Source organism: Oncorhynchus kisutch, linkage group LG1 (genome assembly GCF_002021735.2).
Source record: "Oncorhynchus kisutch isolate 150728-3 linkage group LG1, Okis_V2, whole genome shotgun sequence".
Lineage (NCBI taxonomy): Eukaryota > Metazoa > Chordata > Actinopteri > Salmoniformes > Salmonidae > Oncorhynchus > Oncorhynchus kisutch.
This window is the reverse complement of record NC_034174.2, coordinates 60,766,633-60,785,257: the sequence shown is the minus strand read 5'-3', so window position 1 is coordinate 60,785,257 and position 18,625 is coordinate 60,766,633. Positions and strand designations below refer to the sequence as shown.

At 41.5% G+C, this 18,625-nt stretch overlaps 1 protein-coding gene across 4 annotated transcripts in view; it reads right to left on the bottom strand.

Annotated features, from left to right (window-relative positions):
- Positions 1 to 8,480: 8,480 nt before the first annotated feature.
- Positions 8,481 to 18,625, bottom strand: part of LOC109890059 (signal-induced proliferation-associated 1-like protein 2) — a 100,578-nt gene continuing 90,433 nt past the window's right edge. For 2 of the 4 annotated variants that reach the window (XM_031828622.1, XM_031828627.1), the window contains 5 exons: positions 18,324 to 18,455; positions 13,364 to 13,426; positions 11,463 to 11,583; positions 9,986 to 10,067; positions 8,481 to 9,449 (listed from right to left, as the gene is read on the bottom strand). In XM_031828622.1, coding sequence (XP_031684482.1) covers positions 9,300 to 9,449; positions 9,986 to 10,067; positions 11,463 to 11,583; positions 13,364 to 13,426; positions 18,324 to 18,455 — 548 coding nt within the window. In that variant the 3' untranslated portion in view covers positions 8,481 to 9,299. The remainder of the gene's footprint in view (positions 9,450 to 9,985; positions 10,068 to 11,462; positions 11,584 to 13,363; positions 13,427 to 18,323; positions 18,456 to 18,625) is intronic. The other 2 variants (XM_031828634.1, XM_020482038.2) reach the window with 1 other exon arrangement.

Here is an 18,625-nt window from a genome sequence, read left to right as displayed (position 1 = left end):
TGTCATGCCCATAGGAGGCGGAAGGGCATGTGCCCCCTCAGATTTGTCCTGCTTCTTAATTTTTCAGATGTTAAATTAATGACTAAACTTCATTTTTAAGCCCACGCTTGATCACAATTATTTATACAAAAAATATCTGTCAGGGTTTGCATCACGGAGCAAATGTAGGAGGTATGTTTGTAAATTAATTTGATCTAGCTATGTTAGCCTATTTATTTCTTATTGATGAATAATAAAACTGTGTTTCTCTGTAATGCCTAGTAATTTTATGAAGTTGGCTTTAACTAGCCAGCTAGATAGGTTCCCAATCTCCCAACCTCAAAACTAGCTATCAAGCCATTTCAGGCTATCAATCAAGTTAGAGTAGCTTGTCTAACTATCTTAGCTGGCATGCTTGCTGGCAAGGTTGCCAGACTTGAGAAAATTCAAAAATTGCTTTAATTCTTGGGTTATGATAGAATATACCACTGTACTAAACTCCTAAGGGCACAAACATTGTTAAAGAATCAATGTGGATCATTCATTTAAATAACAATTGAACAGGCAAATACCTATGTTTAGATAACCTATGCAGAAAAATAGACAGAAATATGTGTCTGCAGGATCTCTTGGAGATTAGAGGGGAGGTGTAGTGTACACAGAGATACTGACATCTGGACCTGTGGCTCTCTCGATTGGATTGTCGCCATGTGTGGACCAGTATTGTGGTTGTGAGAGACGCTGACAGTTTTCAATGCATCGATGCCACAATAGAAGCCATATTCTTTTGATGTGTTCTAGTGCCGATTTATAAAAGGAATGCTGAGTTTCTATGGTGATACATCCTGTGGGAAAGTCAAAGTACAACTCAGAGCAGATCTAGTTGATCCTTTTGTTCAAGTCATTATCACATGCACGTATAGCTCATAACATAAGCCTGTTAGTGACTTTAAACACTTTATTGAAAAAAAAACGGGTGCCACTTTAAACGGAGTACAACTTATAGAGGCTTAAATTGCTACGTACATAAATGCTTCACAAATCATCTATACGTGTAAGTCATACTCTATAAATGCTGTAGAATGTTACATTTGCCAATTCTACTCCGTTTTCTACTCCGCTAGCCAGCACCTCGCCTAAATAGGTGTGCGTTTCTTTTTCTTCTAGAACATTTGCCAATTCACCATACTGTGGGAAAGTTTATGTACCCTTTATACACCATTTATAGAATATGACATAGGCTTAAAGATGACTTGTGAAGCATTGTCTTGTGAAGCAAGTGCTTATCTTTATCTTTATGTCTGCCTTGATCTTTATGTATGCTATATAAAGCCTTTATAAATAATATTTTGCTTAAGCAGGGACCAAAATATGTATAAGCAGGCCAGTGAACAAAGGGTTGCCGGTTCAAATTCCAGGGCTGACGGGGAACAATCTGGCGGGAGCGAGGTGCCACCCACTGCCGTTATGCCATTGAGCAAGGCACTTAATCCCTAAACTGCTCTGGGGTGCTCCTCTTTAGCTGACCGTGTGCTGACCCTGTGCTGCTTCCAGGCTCTCGTGTGAGTGTATGTTCATATGTCCGAAGGGGTTGGGGGGGAAAAACACATAATACAGCAGACACCTTTCCATTTTACAATAACAGTTGTATTGTATTTTACGAAACGCTGACTTAAAGGTAGACTCTGCGAAACGACGCTGCCACGAGCGGCACCGCAGATATTGCGATGAGCGAGATGCAAGACCACGCTCTCACACAGCATCTGCGCATGTGCACGGGTTCAATTCATGCTGTTCCAAACAGCCGGAGAAGTAGAACCTTGCGCTTCAACGCTCTCAGTTGTTGTGGAAATTGACCCACTATGCTGTTAACTTTCTGCATCTACTTCATAACGCTGAGTCTGCATTTAATGTACTGAAAGACAGTGGGGTCCGGAAGTATTGGCACCCTTGATAAAGATGAGCAAAAAAAGACTGGATAAAATAAATACAAATACTGAGCTAAAAATGTAAAAAATATATTATTATATACTAATACAGTAAGTAAGTAATAAAACAAATCTCAAAAAGATTGGGTCAAAATGATTGGATCCCCTATTATCAATACTGCAGCATGCTCACCTTGCAAGGATAATAACACTGAGGCTTTTTCTAAAATGTTTTATGAGATTGGAGAACACATTGGGAGGGATATTAGAACACATTGGGAGGGATATTAGACCACATTGGGAGGGATATTAGACCACATTGGGAGGGATATTAGACCACATTGGGAGGGATATTAGACCACATTGGGAGGGATATTAGAACACATTGGGAGGGATATTAGAACACATTGGGAGGGATATTAGAACACATTGGGAGGGATATTAGAACACATTGGGAGGGATATTAGAACACATTGGGAGGGATATTAGAACACATTGGGAGGGATATTAGAACACATTGGGAGGGATATTAGAACACATTGGGAGGGATATTAGAACACATTGGGAGGGATATTAGAACACATTGGGAGGGATATTAGACCACATTGGGAGGGATATTAGAACACATTGGGAGGGATATTAGAACACATTGGGAGGGATATTAGAACACATTGGGAGGGATATTAGAACACATTGGGAGGGATATTAGAACACATTGGGAGGGATATTAGACCACATTGGGAGGGATATTAGACCACATTGGGAGGGATATTAGAACACATTGGGAGGGATATTAGAACACATTGGGAGGGATATTAGAACACATTGGGAGGGATATTAGAACACATTGGGAGGGATATTAGACCACATTGGGAGGGATATTAGAACACATTGGGAGGGATATTAGACCACATTGAGAGGGATATTAGAACACATTGGGAGGGATATTAGACCACATTGAGAGGGATATTAGAACACATTGGGAGGGATATTAGACCACATTGAGAGGGATATTAGACCACATTGGGAGGGATATTAGACCTCCATACAGAATCTTTCCAGATCCCTGATATCCTTCGTCTGTGCTTATGGACCCCTGAACTGTATGTATCTTTCTGTAACTAAAAGCGCTATATGTTCCAATAAACAAATTCTACTTTTTAAAAAACTTTAAATAATGTTGTAATTATGAGATCCAGAGCCAAAAAATCTGAAACAAAATGCAAAATCCTTTACTAATTGATGTGGTTCATTTTCACTGACCTTCCTGTGAACTTTCTTGAAATAGTTTTTTTTAGGATGTAAATCATCCTTACAAGCATGCACACCACTCACCACACGCATACATACTGTACTGTTCACCAACCACTACTACTACTACGGTTACTATCTAACGCTTAATGACTGTTTAATTACAACGCTTTATTGATTGCTTCATTTACATATATAATTGATGAAAATAAAAGGGGGCATACTGAAGTGAAACGAATGGTGACCTCTAGCTCACTTTGGTTTCTTCCCATAAACATACACGTTGCACTGTAGATTTGAACTTCTACAGCTTATGCGTGAATATTTCATTTGAAAGATTATTATTTGAAAGACCCCATTTTAACTGTTCCAACTACTCAACTTATCATCAAGCCCTTGATTAGTTTGGGGCAGAAACAATGTTCCAACTTATTTGAAATGACTACGCAGTGAAGAGAAAAGACGATGGAGGCAGAATGATGCTTAGGTGAAGCTTCTATACATGGTCGGTCACATACACAACAATATACTCCAAATTACCATTGCATTCCCATTATTATTTTTGTAAAATGTTCTCATTTTGACCTAAGGCTCACTGTTGAGAATACACTCTGGCCTAGAAAGCGCAAACCTTCGGGGCACCACTGCTGAAAACATTGTGCAATTTGCAGCTTCACCCCGAGCTATAGAGGTCTCTGATCTTTCTCTACACTCCCTGCTTTCCATTGTGTGTGTAGAACACAGTGAAAAAACGCCAATGCATTGATCTTTTTTCCCCACTCTCACAGCATTTTTTTGTGTGAAACCAGGTCATCCAATCTATGAGTTATAGATCCCTCTCCATGACAAACTCCGGCACTACACAACATTGTGTAGCTTTCTTTGTCCCTTCGGTTGAACGCTTCCGTTCGGGATTTAGCCTTGTGCTTTGCAAGCATCTTTGTAAAGTGTTGTTCCATTAAGTCATTGGGAGGGACGGGATGCAGTGTCTTCTCATTTCGTGTCAGATTCCTCGGGTCGGGGCTCTCATCCTAACAGCACTTCGTCATGCGGCAGGTGCTCCATACGTTCCCCACGCAACCACCAAAGTGCTTAATCAATAATGAAAATACTCTGGTCGGCTCCAGTGAGGAGAACGCTGAGGTTTTCAAATGGAAGGTGAAACATGAGCTAGAGTAAAGGGGGCGACAATGGCACTCCATTTAATATTCAGCACTCCATCCATCCAAACTTCTCCCTTTTCTCTTCCATTCATCTTTAAAAAAAAAACTTAACTTTGAACTATTTTCTTGGCCCATTTGTCTTCCCCTCCTTGCAGGATGCCTCTCCTGTTACATCTCTCTTCTCCTCAATGTCTCTCCTCCTCTCCTTTCTGTTTCTCTCGGGCCCCCATTTTTTTTTTTTAACTCTCTTCTTCATCTCCAACATAACCTTGCTACTCCTCCTGGACCTCAATGACGTGCATGCCTGCTCCCAATTGCATGTGCGAGTGGGTGTGTGTCTCTCTCGGTTCCTCCACTTTTTTACATCTGCGGTCAAACCATATGGAGAGAGGTGAGGTAATGGGACCTAAATTGGTTGGCTGGAGGCTGCAGGAGAGCCATCTGGGACATAAGGCCTACTGTTGTAGTCAGGCTGGGCTGACAACTGTACAGACTTTCCCACCAAACCACAGGCTATTGTCCCTAAGGGATGGGAATGTTCTCCATCTGCCATACATAATGGCTCATCTGTTGGACACAATGCGAGTATGTTGCCTTCTTAGTTGGACATGAGAGTTAAACTGGTGTCAACCAAATCTAGGACTTGTTTTCAAAATGTATTTGAGGTTTTCAGAAGAGACTGGTTTACTAGTTTGGTTGTGTGGGGTTTTAGGAAAATTCTATGCTCGCATTTCTCAACACACAAAACATTCCAATATGTGAAGTCTAACCGAAAAGGAATAAAAACAATTATAGTGGGATTAATATTGTGTGAATTCTACAGTACAAGAGGAGAGGCTGACATATATTTGCACTCGGAGCAAAATTTCACTTGTGCCACCTTGCCATAAGAGCTAGTAGGCCTACTCCGGTAAAAGATACCTCTGAGCCAAATACTTTACAGTACCAACATTTCTTGGCAAATAGACACAACCATTCAAAAGTTCGGAGCCACTTAGAAATGTCCTTGTTTTTGAAAGAAAACATTTTTTTTGTTCATTAAAATATAAAATTGTTCAGAAATACAGTGTAGACATTGTTATTGTTGTAAATGACTATTGTAGCTGGAATCGGCAGATGTCCAGACGAATTTCAGAAGAAAGTACTTTGTTTCTGGCCATTTTGACCCTGTAATCAAACACACGAATGCTGATGCTCCAGATACTCAACTAGTTGAAAGAAGGACAGTTTTATTACTTCTTTAATTGGAACAACAGTTTTCAGCTGTTCTAACATAATTGCAAAATGGTTTTCTACTAGCCTTTTAAAATTATAAACTTGGATTAGCTAACACAACGTGCACAGGAGTGATGGTTGCTGATAATGGGCCTTTGTACGCCTATGTAGAGATTCCATAAAAAATCTGCCATTTCCAGCTACAATAGTAATTTACAACATTAACAATGTCTACGCTGTATTTCTGATCAATGAGATGTTATTTTAATAATGGACAAAAAGTGTTTTTCTTTCAAAAACAAGTACATTTCTAAGTGACCCCAACATTTTTTACAGTAGTGTGTGTGTGTGTATGTATATATACACTGCTCAAAAAAATAAAGGGAACACTTAAACAACACAATGTAACTCCAACTCAATCACACTTCTGTGAAATACAACTGGAAGCAACACTGATTGACAATACATTTCACATGCTGTTGTGCAAATGGAATAGACAACAGGTAGAAATGATAGGCAATTAGCAAGACACCCCCAATAAAGGAGTGGTTCTGCAGGTGGGGACCACAGACCACTTCTCAGTTCCTATGCTTCCTGGCTGGTGTTTTGGTCTCTTTTGAATGCTGGCGGTGTTTTCACTCTAGTGGTAGCATGAGACGGAGTCTACAACCCACACAAGTGGCTCAGGTAGTGCAGCTCATCCAGGATGGCACATCAATGCGAGCTGTGGCAAGAAGGTTTGCTGTGTCTGTCAGCGTAGTGTCCAGAGCATGGAGGCGCTACCAGGAGACAGGCCAGTACATCAGGAGACGTGGAGGAGGCCGTAGAAGGGCAACAACCCAGCAGCAGGACCGCTACCTCCGCCTTTGTGCAAGGAGGAGCACTGCCAGAGCCCTGCAAAATGACCTCCAGCAGGCTACAAATGTGCATGTGTCTGCTCAAACGGTCAGAAACAGACTCCATGAGGGCCCGACGTCCACAGGTGGGGGTTGTGCTTACAGCCCAACACAGAGCAGGACGTTTGGCATTTGCCATTGAACACCAAGATTGGCAAATTCGCCACTGGTGCCCTGTGCTCTTCACAGATGAAAGCAGGTTCACACTGAGCATGTGACAGTCTGGAGACGCAGTGGAGAACGTTCTGCTGCCTGCAACATCCTCCAGCAGGACCGGTTTGGCGGTGGGTCAGTCATGGTGTGGCATTTCTTTGGGGGGCCGCACAGCCCTCCATGTGCTCGCCAAAGGTAGCCTGACTGCCATTAGGTACCGAGATGAGATCCTCAGACCCCTTGTGAGACCATATGCTGGTGCAGTTGGCCCTGGGTTCCTCCTAATGCAAGACAATGCTAGACCTCATGTGAATGGAGTGTGTCAGCAGTTCCTGCAAGAGGCATTGATGCTATGGACTGGCCCACCTGTTCCCCAGACCTGAATCCAATTGAGCACATCTGGGACATCATGTCTCGCTCCATCCACCAACACCACGTTGCACCACAGACTGTCCAGGACTTGGCGGATGCTTTAGTCCAGGTCTGGGAGGAGATCCCTCAGGAGACCATCCGCCACCTCATCAGGAGCATGCCCAGGCGTTGTAGGGAGGTCATACAGGCACGTGGAGGCCACACACTCTATTGAGCCTAATTTTGACTTGTTTTAAGGACATTACATCAAAGTTGGATCAGCCTGTAGTGTGGTTTTCCACTTTAATTTTGAGTGTGACTCCAAATCCAGACCATGTGTTGATAAATTTGATTTCCATTGATAATTTGTGTGATTTTGTTGTCAGCACATTCAACTATGTAAAGAAAAAAGTATTTAATAAGAATATTTCATTCATTCAGATCTAGGATGTGTTATTTTAGTGTTCCCTTTATTTTTTTGAGCAGTGTATATATATTTTTATTTTTTATTTTTTATTAGTTCCACATGGCTCCAGGATCCAGATCTGAAAATTCTATTTCGAAAGGAATATAATGATATTTCTTCCAAACCATGAATTATTCAAAAGGTTCATATGGGTGATGCTTATGGACACTGGTGGCCCATCTGGGTCTAATAAGATATGATGACAGTGTGCTACACTCGAGAACACCTGCTTCCAGCCAGCCAGGCATCCCTTTTGCTAGATCCTTTAGAGAGCCGTTTTGAATAATGGCCTGACCTATAAAAAAGGCACATCTGCTACTATGCAGATTCCCAATTGTGCCTAATATGTGATCCCTGTACAAGTGTTACCTATAATTCAATACGACAAATGACTGCATGGCACTTATCAAACACTGTGGCACTGATTATTTTGTCAAGAATGTCAACTAACCAGTTCATCAGGGACATACTATGGGCTGTCTCTTTAAGACATTTTCTGTCTGCAAAACAGCACTGAACCTTACGAAAAATACCTTGATACTCACAAACGTTGTCGCTGGAATTAAATGACACCGTTGAGTCCATTTTGTTTTTCCAACATCCTACATTTATTAAAAAAGCAAACCTTTTGTCCCATCGTTAACAAAACACCTTACAAAGAAAGAAAGGCATACAAAACAACAGGCTGTCTTCTAGCAGCATCCAAACGTTGGACTTCCCAGAAATAACCCTTTATGTATATAGTATTTATATCTTATCTCTTGCCAACTATACAGATATTGCCAATAAGGAGCCATTAATCTTTTTTTAGTGCAGAAAAGAACAAAATACTCAATATTAAAATAAACAATTTGGAGGGTAAATTTAAATAAGAGTTAAATACAAGACACTTTCTCTGAAGTACTGTACAAAGACCATCAAACACATTTTGGCATTGAAAATACATCATTCATACACTTGGCGATACCTTGTGTACCTGCAAGTGTTCGGGGTCAACTGCATAAGAATACTTTTCTCTGTGGCAAAAATAAAAAGGTAATAATATCATGGTAGACATCATTAGTGAGAGTAGTTGACAAGGCGTGGGGTTGGAAAAGGACGAGGTACTACAACAACAGAAAAGACTACAGTATCCATACACCACTGGTTAAAGTCAGGCACATTTTTGTTCCTGCAAAATAAACACTTCCAAGAAATCCAATACAACCGCAATCTCGACAACACCACAATCAGTGCTAACCATTAATAACAGTTTTGTGACTATCACCATATTTATTGCTAGGACAATTTCTATTTTTTGTTGTTGAAAACAGTGGAGTACTCTACAAAACTTACTAAAGATTAGCTTTTTTTTTTTTATACAAGAACCTTATAACACCTTAGTTATTTCGGTTGTTTTATAATACATTAAAGGTCAAGGTAAAGTTGAGTCAGTTTATTTGGGTGAACTTCTTTTCATTGTTGTTTACTGAGGGAGCTGACACATTTGACATTTGCCTTATTCGGCAAAAGAATATAGATTTCACATAAGTTACATTCATTTGTTTTAAATTCACATGTTCCTTCCTATAAGCAAATAGCCAAAAACATGAGGTCTGATACATTCTTCCCTTCCTCCCCTTTATCTAAACCTTCTATAAATGTATCCCTTTACCCTCCCCCTGGCCCCTTGGTATATTTACACTAATTCATGTTGTTGTTTTGATTTTAAAACAACGCTACTAGCATTAGCACGCTAACTCGCAACTCCTCGTTCTCATGCGACGGCTATTCACTTTGAATCACTGCAGACATTGTCCCTCTTGACATGCCACTGGCTCAGGTAATGTGGAGATAACGGCCATGTTGCAGTGTGTCAGTGTGTGTATGTGTCAGTGTTTTTTGTTTTCCTTTTTTCTCAGGGCTTCTTGTTGTCGACCGAGTGTAGGAACCATTCACTGAACCTCCTGAGCTGAGCGGCTGCCGTTTGGCTCTCCTCGTGCAGACGCATGTTGTCCTGACGCAAGTGCTGGACCTGCTCCTGCAACATGGCCTTGTCCTCTTGCTCCTGTGGTGAGGGAACACACACACACACAGGTTATTACGCAACCTGGCATGACGGCATTGGCTTTACATATGATCACCATCTGGCACAGAGGACAACATTTATCTTCATTATGACATAATTGCCTGGTTGTACACTGGTTTTCTGAATGAGAAGACATATAACCAGATTACAACCAACTGTTCTCTGTTACAACCAGGTAAAGATGTATATTATATGACGACGTCAACACATCATGGGAAAGCAATCCTATTCTGGTCGTTTATCAGGTCCGATAAAGACATTTTTCTGGTTGCCGACAAAACGTCCTTTTTGCCTGCCGGGTTGTATGATTTATAAAATACACCAACAGAGAAGTGTATATTTTAGAACAGATAAATTGTATTGACCATTCTAGTACACCATAGTAGTATGCTGATTCATGTGTTAGCTGCACATTACTTTGGATAAAATTAATTTGCTAAAAATGACCATGTTATTATTGAGACATATGGTAAGTGGTTCACTGGACATGATGTGCTTCGGGGAACTGACTTTACCTTTCTGAGGTCGAACTGAAGCTGTCTGAGGATCTCTTCCAGTTGGAGGACTTTGCCCGTGAGCAGAGCAGGAGATCCATCCCTGTATAGAGATAAAGAGACCGGCTTCTTTAAGTTTTGCAAATCTAAAGAGCAGTCTTCTAGAAATGGACCTCTTCGTCGTGTCTGCGATGATATATGATTTTATACATCATCAAAAGCAGACCACTCTATAAAGCGAAGCTTAACAACTGACAAACACCGGCATTGTTTACTTGCAAACTACAGGTGTGACCAGGTCACAGACTTAAAACATATTTAACTGAACAGTGTTGCGGGTCCACAATCAAAATCAGGGTGAAGGTAATTTATGAAAATTGGTGTAGTTATTAGTTAAACTGAAAAGGTCCAATGAAGCCGTTATATATATATATTTTATCTCAATTTCAAATAATTTCTGGTTAACAAGTAAGCACCTTACTAACAAGTAAGCACCTTACTAACAAGTAAGCACCTTACTAACAAGTAAGCACCTTACTAACAAGTAAGCACCTTACTAACAAGTAAGCACCTTACTAACAAGTAAGCACCTTACTAACAAGTAAGCACCTTACTAACAAGTAAGCACCTTACTAACAAGTAAGCACCTTACTAACAAGTAAGCACCTTACTAACAAGTAAGCACCTTACTAACAAGTAAGCACCTTACTAACAAGTAAGCACCTTACTAACAAGTAAGCACCTTACTAACAAGTAAGCACCTTACTAACAAGTAAGCACCTTACTAACAAGTAAGCACCTTACTAACAAGTAAGCACCTTACTAACAAGTAAGCACCTTACTAACAAGTAAGCACCTTACTAACAAGTAAGCACCTTACTAACAAGTAAGCACCTTACTAACAAGTAAGCACCTTACTAACAAGTAAGCACCTTACTAACAAGTAAGCACCTTACTAACAAGTAAGCACCTTACTAACAAGTAAGCACCTTACTAACAAGTAAGCACCTTACTAACAAGTAAGCACCTTACTGTGATTGTTGTCAATTAAAATGGTCAAAAAGAAACAAAAATAGCTTCTTAGCAAAGAGCAATTTTTTAAGCAAAAACTTCTAGGACTGTCTATGAGAGGACAGAGAGGTTTGGAACCCTTTCTTATTGGTCTATTAACTAATTTACCAAAACTCCATCCCACCAAAACAGGCTGAAATTTTAGGCAGCCTTTTCAAAAAGCTCTTACACTATAAGGGCATTATCATAATGTTCACAATATCCCCATATAACACCAACCTCGGAGTGAAAAAAAAGCACACACACACACACAAACCTACCTTTAGAGGAAGATGAACAAAGTTTCGGCATTCATGCTATTGTCAGTGCATTCAGTCAGTAAGTGTTAAACATACGTATATTTAAGACCTTCAATAACTAAATTCCCTTCTCTGCTAAGTCAAGCTCCTTTAACTGTCTGCCCCACCCAAAGGCGCAGTACACCTACCCTGCCTTCAGAGCGGCAGCCTCCGACGCAGCCACCCTCCGACTCAGCTCACGGGACAGCTCCATGGCCTGCTGGGCCTGCTCCACGTCCAACATGGAGCAGAGTGAACCCTGGTCCGATGCTAAAGAAACACACGTAAACAATACTATTAAAGCTGCAATATGTAACTTTTGGTCGGTAGATCTGTTCTATGTGCTCTATTTCTATGCGTCCCATTCTTGAGTTTTGTTTTTTTGCGACTTTTACTTTGTTTTTGTACACCAGCTTCAAACAGCTGAAAATACACGGAACAAAAATATAAAACACAACATGCAACAATTTCAAAAGACTTTACTGAGTTACATTTCATAGAAGGAAATTAATCAATTTTTAAAAAATCATTAGGTCCTAATCTATGGATTTCACATCACTGGGAATAGAGATATGCATCTGTTGGTCACAGACACCTTACAAAAAGGCGGGGGCGTGGATCAGAAAACCAGTCAGTATCTGGTGTGACCACCATTTGCCTCGTGAAGTTTCCTTCACATAGAGTTGATCAGGCTGTTGATTGTGGCCTGTGGAATGTTGTCCCACTCTTCTTCTTCTTCTTCAATAGCTGTGCGAAGTTGCTGGATATTGTCGGGAACTAGAACATGCGATCCAGAGCATCCCAAACATGTCTGGTGAGTATGCAAGCCATGAAAGAACTGGGACATTTTCAGCATCCAGGAATTGTGTACAGATCCTTGCGACATGGGACTGTGCATTATCATGCTGAAACATGAGGTGATGGTGGCGGATGAATCGCATGACAATGGGCCTCAGGATCTTGTCACGGTATCTCTGTGTATTCAAATTGCCATTGATAAAATGCAATTGTGTTGGTTGTCCATAGCTTATGCCTGCCCATACCATAGCCCCACTGCCACCATTGGGCACTCTGTTCACAACGTTGATATCAGTAAACCGCTCGCCCACACGACGCCATACAAATTCTCTGCGGTTGTGAGGCTGGTTGAACGTACTGCCAAATTCTCTAAAACGACATTGGATGCGGCTTATGGTACAGAAATGAACATTCTATTCTCTGGCAACAGCTCTGGTGTACATTCCTGAAGTCCGCATGCCAATTGCATGCTCCCTCAAAACTTGTGGCATTTTATTGACCCCCCAGCACAAGGTGCACCTGTGTAATATCCACAGTTAAGTTTCTTGATATGTCACACCTATCAGGCAGATGGATTATCTTGGCAAAGGAGAAATGCTCACTAACAGGGATATAAACAGAGAAAAACTTTTGTGCATATGGAGCATTTCTGGAATCTTTTATTTCAGCTCATGAAAGATGATACAATGATTCTCTACACTACACTTGCTTGTTTTGTCACAAACTGAAATTAGGCAAACTATTAGAATTTTAGCAACCAGGAAATGGCGGAGCGATTTCTGCATAGAAATGTCATATTAGAAGAGGAGAGCAGTTTAGTCAGGCGTTTTAATGCTTGGCTGGAACAAAAGTAAAGCAGGAGAAAACATCACAATTAGAAGAAGTGGTTGAGGTAACACTAGGCAGAGGCACTAGGCAGCTAGTAGTAGAAGGTGGTGGTGGTGGTAGAAGTACAATGGTAGTGGTAGCTGCTGTAGTGTGACAGAAGCATTAGCTGTTGTAGTAGTAGCTCTGGTAGTACAGAAATGCTAGTAGAAACCCTAATTAGATTTGGCTTCATACTAAATAAAAGTGTAGGAGTTATAGAGGTAATAGCAAAAGCACCAATGGCAGTAAAGGTGAAAGAAGCTCTAATGGCAGTAACTAACTAGAGTAGTAGTAAAAGTCAAGTAATTCCAGTGAAGAGGAAAACATTTATATACATTTTGTTTTTAAAGAGTAGAGAGCTATGTTGAGCAAAATGTCATGTCACCTAGTGAGTCTTTCTGACTGTCTTTATCACACAGACGACTGGCATCCTTGTCGAGCTCCAGACCTGAAAACACGAGAGGAGACAGCACATCTCTCAGATACAGTTCAGCTACCCACACGGTGTTTAGTCCACTTTCAGTGCAAATAAGCTACAGTAGTGCTTAAATGCTCCAAAAGCAATGTTTAAAAGGAAAGGCACATTCTGGTACAGCCCTTTTAAGCAGTCCATTCTTGCAACCATGGAGGTGGAGAGCATGATTAATAGGGAGCGATGGAGAGCAGAATGGATCCTGTTGAGGTGCTATGGTTAGCTCCACCATCCCTAAACCTTTGCCAGTGTCTATTCTAAAAGCAATAGTTATGGCTTGACAATGCTGTGCAAAACTATTTTCCCCGCTTTCTAATTTTCACTACTTTTGCATATTTTTTCATACTGAACGTTATCAGATCTTCAAAAAAAACTAATATTAAATAAAGGTTCAAGATGTGATAACATTCAGTATCAACGATATGCAGAAATAGGGAAATCAGAAAGGGGGCAAATACATTTTCACGGGACTGTATATAACAATTGGATCCACTCTCTCAGTGGGTGAGGAGGGTCGCACATGCAGGCGGCGGGTTAAATATGAGAGCAAACTGCATTTCACACAGTTAAGGCCCCACTCACAGTATAATATACAGTGCCTTCGGAATGTATTCAGACCCCTTGACTTTTCCCACATTTTGTTACGTTACAGCCTTATTCTAAAATGGATTTTAAAAATCCTCAGCAATCTACACTATAACAACGAAGCGAAAACAGGTTTTTACAAATGTATAAACAATGATTTGCATAACTATTTAGACTCTTTGCTCAATTTCGAGTCTCATAGCTCAGGTGCACCCTGTTTCCATTGATCATCCTTGAGATGTTTCTACAACTTGATTGGGAAAGGGGGATACCTAGTCAGTTGTACAACTGAATGCCTTCAACTGAAGTGTGTCTTCTGCATTTAACCCAGGTGCGGGGGGGTTTGCCTTAATCAACATCCACATCTTCGGTGCCCAGGGAACAGTGGGTTAACTGCCTTGCTCAGTGGCAGAACTGATTTTTTACCTTGTCAGCTCGTGGATTCGATCCTGCAACCTTTCGGTTACTGGCCCAAAGCTCTAACCACTAGGCTATATTGGAGTGGTAAATTAAATTAATTGGACATGATTTGGAAAGGCACACACCTTTCTATATAAAGGTCCCACAGTTGATAGTGCATGCAAAAACCAAGCCATTAGGTCAAAATAATTGTCCGTAGAGCTCTGAGACAGAATTGTGCCGAGGCACAGATCTGGGGAAGGGTACCAAAACATTTCTGCAGCATTGAAGGTCCCCAAGAACACACTGGCCTCCATCATTCTTAAAATGGAAGACGTTTGGAACCACCAATACTATTCCTAGAGCTGGCCACCCAGCCAAACTGAGCAATCTGGGGAGAAGAGCCTGGGTCAGGGATGTGACCAAGAACCCGATGGTCACTCTGACAGAGATCCAGAGTTCCTTTGTGGAGATTGGAGAACCTTCCAGAAGGACAACCATCTCGGCAGCACTCCACCAACCAGGCCTTTACGGTAGAGTGGCCAGACAGAATCCACTCCTCTGTAAAAGGCACATGACAGCCAGCTTTGAGTTTGCCAAAAGGCACCTAAAGGACTCTCAGATTCTCTGGTCTGATGAAACCATTGAACTCTTTGGCCTGAATGCCTAACGTCATATCTGGAGGAAACCTGGCACCATCCCTACGTTGAGGCATGGTGGTGGCTGCATCATGCTGTGGCAATGTTTTTCAGTGTCAGGGCCTGGGAGTTAGTCAGGATCGAGGTAAAGATGAACGGAGCAAAGTACGGAGAGATGCTTGAAGAAAACTTGCTCCAGAGCGCTCAGGACCTTAAACTGGGGCAAAGGGACTGAATATTTATGTACACGTCCTATTTCAGTTTTATTTATTTTTGTATAAATATGCAAAAATTAAATAAATAAAAAATATCTTCTTTGTCATTATGGGGCATTGTGTGTAGATTCATGAGAGGAAAAAAACGATGTAATCCATTTTAGAATAAGGCTGTAACCTAACTAAATGTGGAAAAAGTCAAGGGGTCTGAATACTTTCCGAAGGCACTGTAAGCCGGCGATTCTCAACTCCAGCTGTAAAGACCCACATGACTGCACATTTGTGTTCTAGTGCAACACTAGCACAATTGATTAAACTAGTCAACAACTCAAACAGCACGTGGTTAGTTGAAACAAGTGCGTTAGCACTGGGCTAGAACAAATTGCAGTCCGAGTTGAGAAACTCTGGAAGCCATGACCTTTTCTTAGTAATAAAGAGCATAGGACAATTCTGGATAAGGAAGAAAACAAGAAAAAAACAGACTAAGCTTGTGAGAAGTCAGAATAGCCTCGCAGATGTCTGAGTCAGCATCACATATCAATTTAGAAAGCCGGGGATCTTAGTGAGGAAATTGAGGTTAAGTTTCTAGCAAAAGGGCAGCACCAACCATCCCCCACTTTGCGTCTGTCTTAATAGCTGGACGGTGTTGAGAGGTGACACGGATGTGTGTGGTGTTTGAGGACAGAAAGCAGGGAGAAGGGGAAAGGGATGGGAGCTGTTCTCTCTAAGATTGTTCCCACTAAGAAGTGAGAAGAGGGGAGAGAGAAAAAGGGAAGTGCGAGTGAGAGGTAAGAGCGAGAGAGGGAAGAGATGAAAGTGGTTCTCACTAAAGATAAGTGTCTCACGGAGGTTGCTTCTGAGAGACAAGCGAGAGACTGAAGCTGTGAAACTCACCCATAATTACACATCCCTTTTAACAAATCACTCTCTGTTTTAATTGACAGTCTCAACATTGGCTTAACGCTGATTGAAGTAAGTCACAGGTGAAGTGATTACCATAGTGGAAAACAAAGAATACAAAGGAAGGCAATGGAGAAAGTAAAGAAGAGAGAGATCTATAACAGAGTCAGGTTTTCATTTTCCTTCAGTAAAAAGACTAGCCTATATTGAGTTGGAAACAAGAAAAACATCCCATGACATTCTTTCTGTAATGTTCAACATGGAAAACAAACGGTCTTAAGATAAATCTTGAGGTTAAGTTATCATCGATAAATATGAATCACAACTGAAGAATGAGACACGTAAGGAGAAAGGAATGTCTATTTTGTGGCTGTTTCACTGCACTCTTGACTGTGAATGTGAACCATTTGTCCTGTTCTAGTATGCGTGGGTCTGCGGAAACAGAAATAATGCTCGCTAGTTGCAACTAATGCTCACCACGCCCTTTGCCCCCGGCATGCTAATGAGGGCTAGCATGCTAGAGTTTCTGCGTGCTTAGCAACACTGCCTTGAGAACACACAGCGAGCACCACGAAACGAAACAAGCCAACTAAATGACACAACAAGCCCGGGCTAATAATGCCAGGGTCAGCACTCCCACAACTCTCCAAGCAAATTAGTTCCCCCTCTTTTCTCTGTTGTTGACTTCTATGCAAATCGAAGGCTGCTGTGCAGCCCAATGCTAGTCAATGGAGTCCCCGGCCTGACCCCTCGTTGCGCAGGGTGAAAGAAATGTGGTCACCGGTTCCAACCTATCTAGTCTATAAACATCAGTTGGTCATGAAGGAAGAATTTTTTAAATAATTATAATAAATACAAAATCGTGAGTACATCACTCTGTAGCTCAGGTAGTGTAGTGGGCGGCAGGTAGCCTAGTGGTTAGAGCATTGGACCAGTAACCAAAAGGTTGCTAGCTGACAAGGTAAAAAATCTGTCGTTCTCCCCCTGAAAATGGCAGTTAACCCACTGTTCTTAGGCAGTCATTGTAAATAAGAATTTGTTCTTAACGGACTTGCCTAGTTAAATAAAGGCTACATTTAAAAACAAGTCATTCCAGGTTACCAGAAAAACACTCCCAGCTTCCCCTGAACACAGTTGACCGAGGTAGCGAAGCTATAATTGCCAGAGAAAGTGTGCAAGAAAGGGGTGCAATTACGGCGCAAAGTGGGTTTGAGTAATTTGGCAAAATGGTTCCTTGCTGTGCGCTCCATTGTGATAATGCTTAGTTTCTCAAGTCCCCAAATACTCTCGCTCTCCTTCCACTTCCTGCTAATTAGCACCTCGCCGTAGACAGACTGAGTACAAGGGAGACACAGACAATGGGAGAGACTGAAGATTTTGACTGGGTCAAGATGATATTGGGGATCAATTTGAATGAATGTCCAGTCGCTTTAATTGGACGACGGACAACGAAATCACATCTGAACATTACAAGAAAATATATATATGTTATAATGGTCTTTTCACACATTGAATTTCACGCCAAATTAGATACCTAAATTGACCAGAGTGGGAAAAAAACATTGAATACAATTTAGACACTGAATAAAGGTCAGGAATTGTCCTATTGAGTGAACAAAAGGGTAACAGTTAACGCGCTGAAAGCCTGATGAGAACTGGGGACAAAAGATTTGACAGCACGACACCTTGGTAGCAGCAAATGTTAATCAGGTACCACTTACACCTAGCTAACATTTTTGTGTTCCCAGAGCATTTCTGGTAGGTTTAGGAAACATTGTTTCTGGTAGGTCTGGAGATAACATCCCCATAGCCTTTGTTGGTCCAGGTTTTAAGACCTTTAAGAAAGTCCGTCCATAGGGATGTTCCTTGAATGTTGAGTTACAACACAGATAACGTTTTCCTTTCAACATTGTTCAAACAGATCTCGCTTGAATGAAAATGGTCCAACAAAATGTGAAGATTCCCCTTTACATCACAACCAAATGGGTACCTGACAAAAACATTCTATACTGTTCTAGGCAATGTTAATTGTTAGCTGGGTAAGGTTTTGGGAGCATCAAACGGTCAAACAGTGAATACGTACACAGTTTTGTTTAATGCCATGCGGGAGTATGATGAATCTAGACGTTATATTACCTTCAAAAGCCCTTGCGGCATCAACAAGATGGGACCAGTCCAGGCCAGACACTGCTTCCGGGAGGGGCATCAGACTGCCATCGGCCATTTTGCAGCGGTCGGCCAGGGAGCTGTCAGAGAACCACAGCTCATCTGTAGAGATGAGACAATTCGGTTTAGATAAGTGAGCGACAGCCTCACCGATTTGGGTGAAGGGAACAGTTGGTGCTCCCTCCCTCCCTCCTTTCTTTCCCCCTCCCTCCTTCCCTCCCGCCCTCCCCCTCTCCTCCCGCCCTCCCCCTCTCCTCCCTCCTGTCTACCGA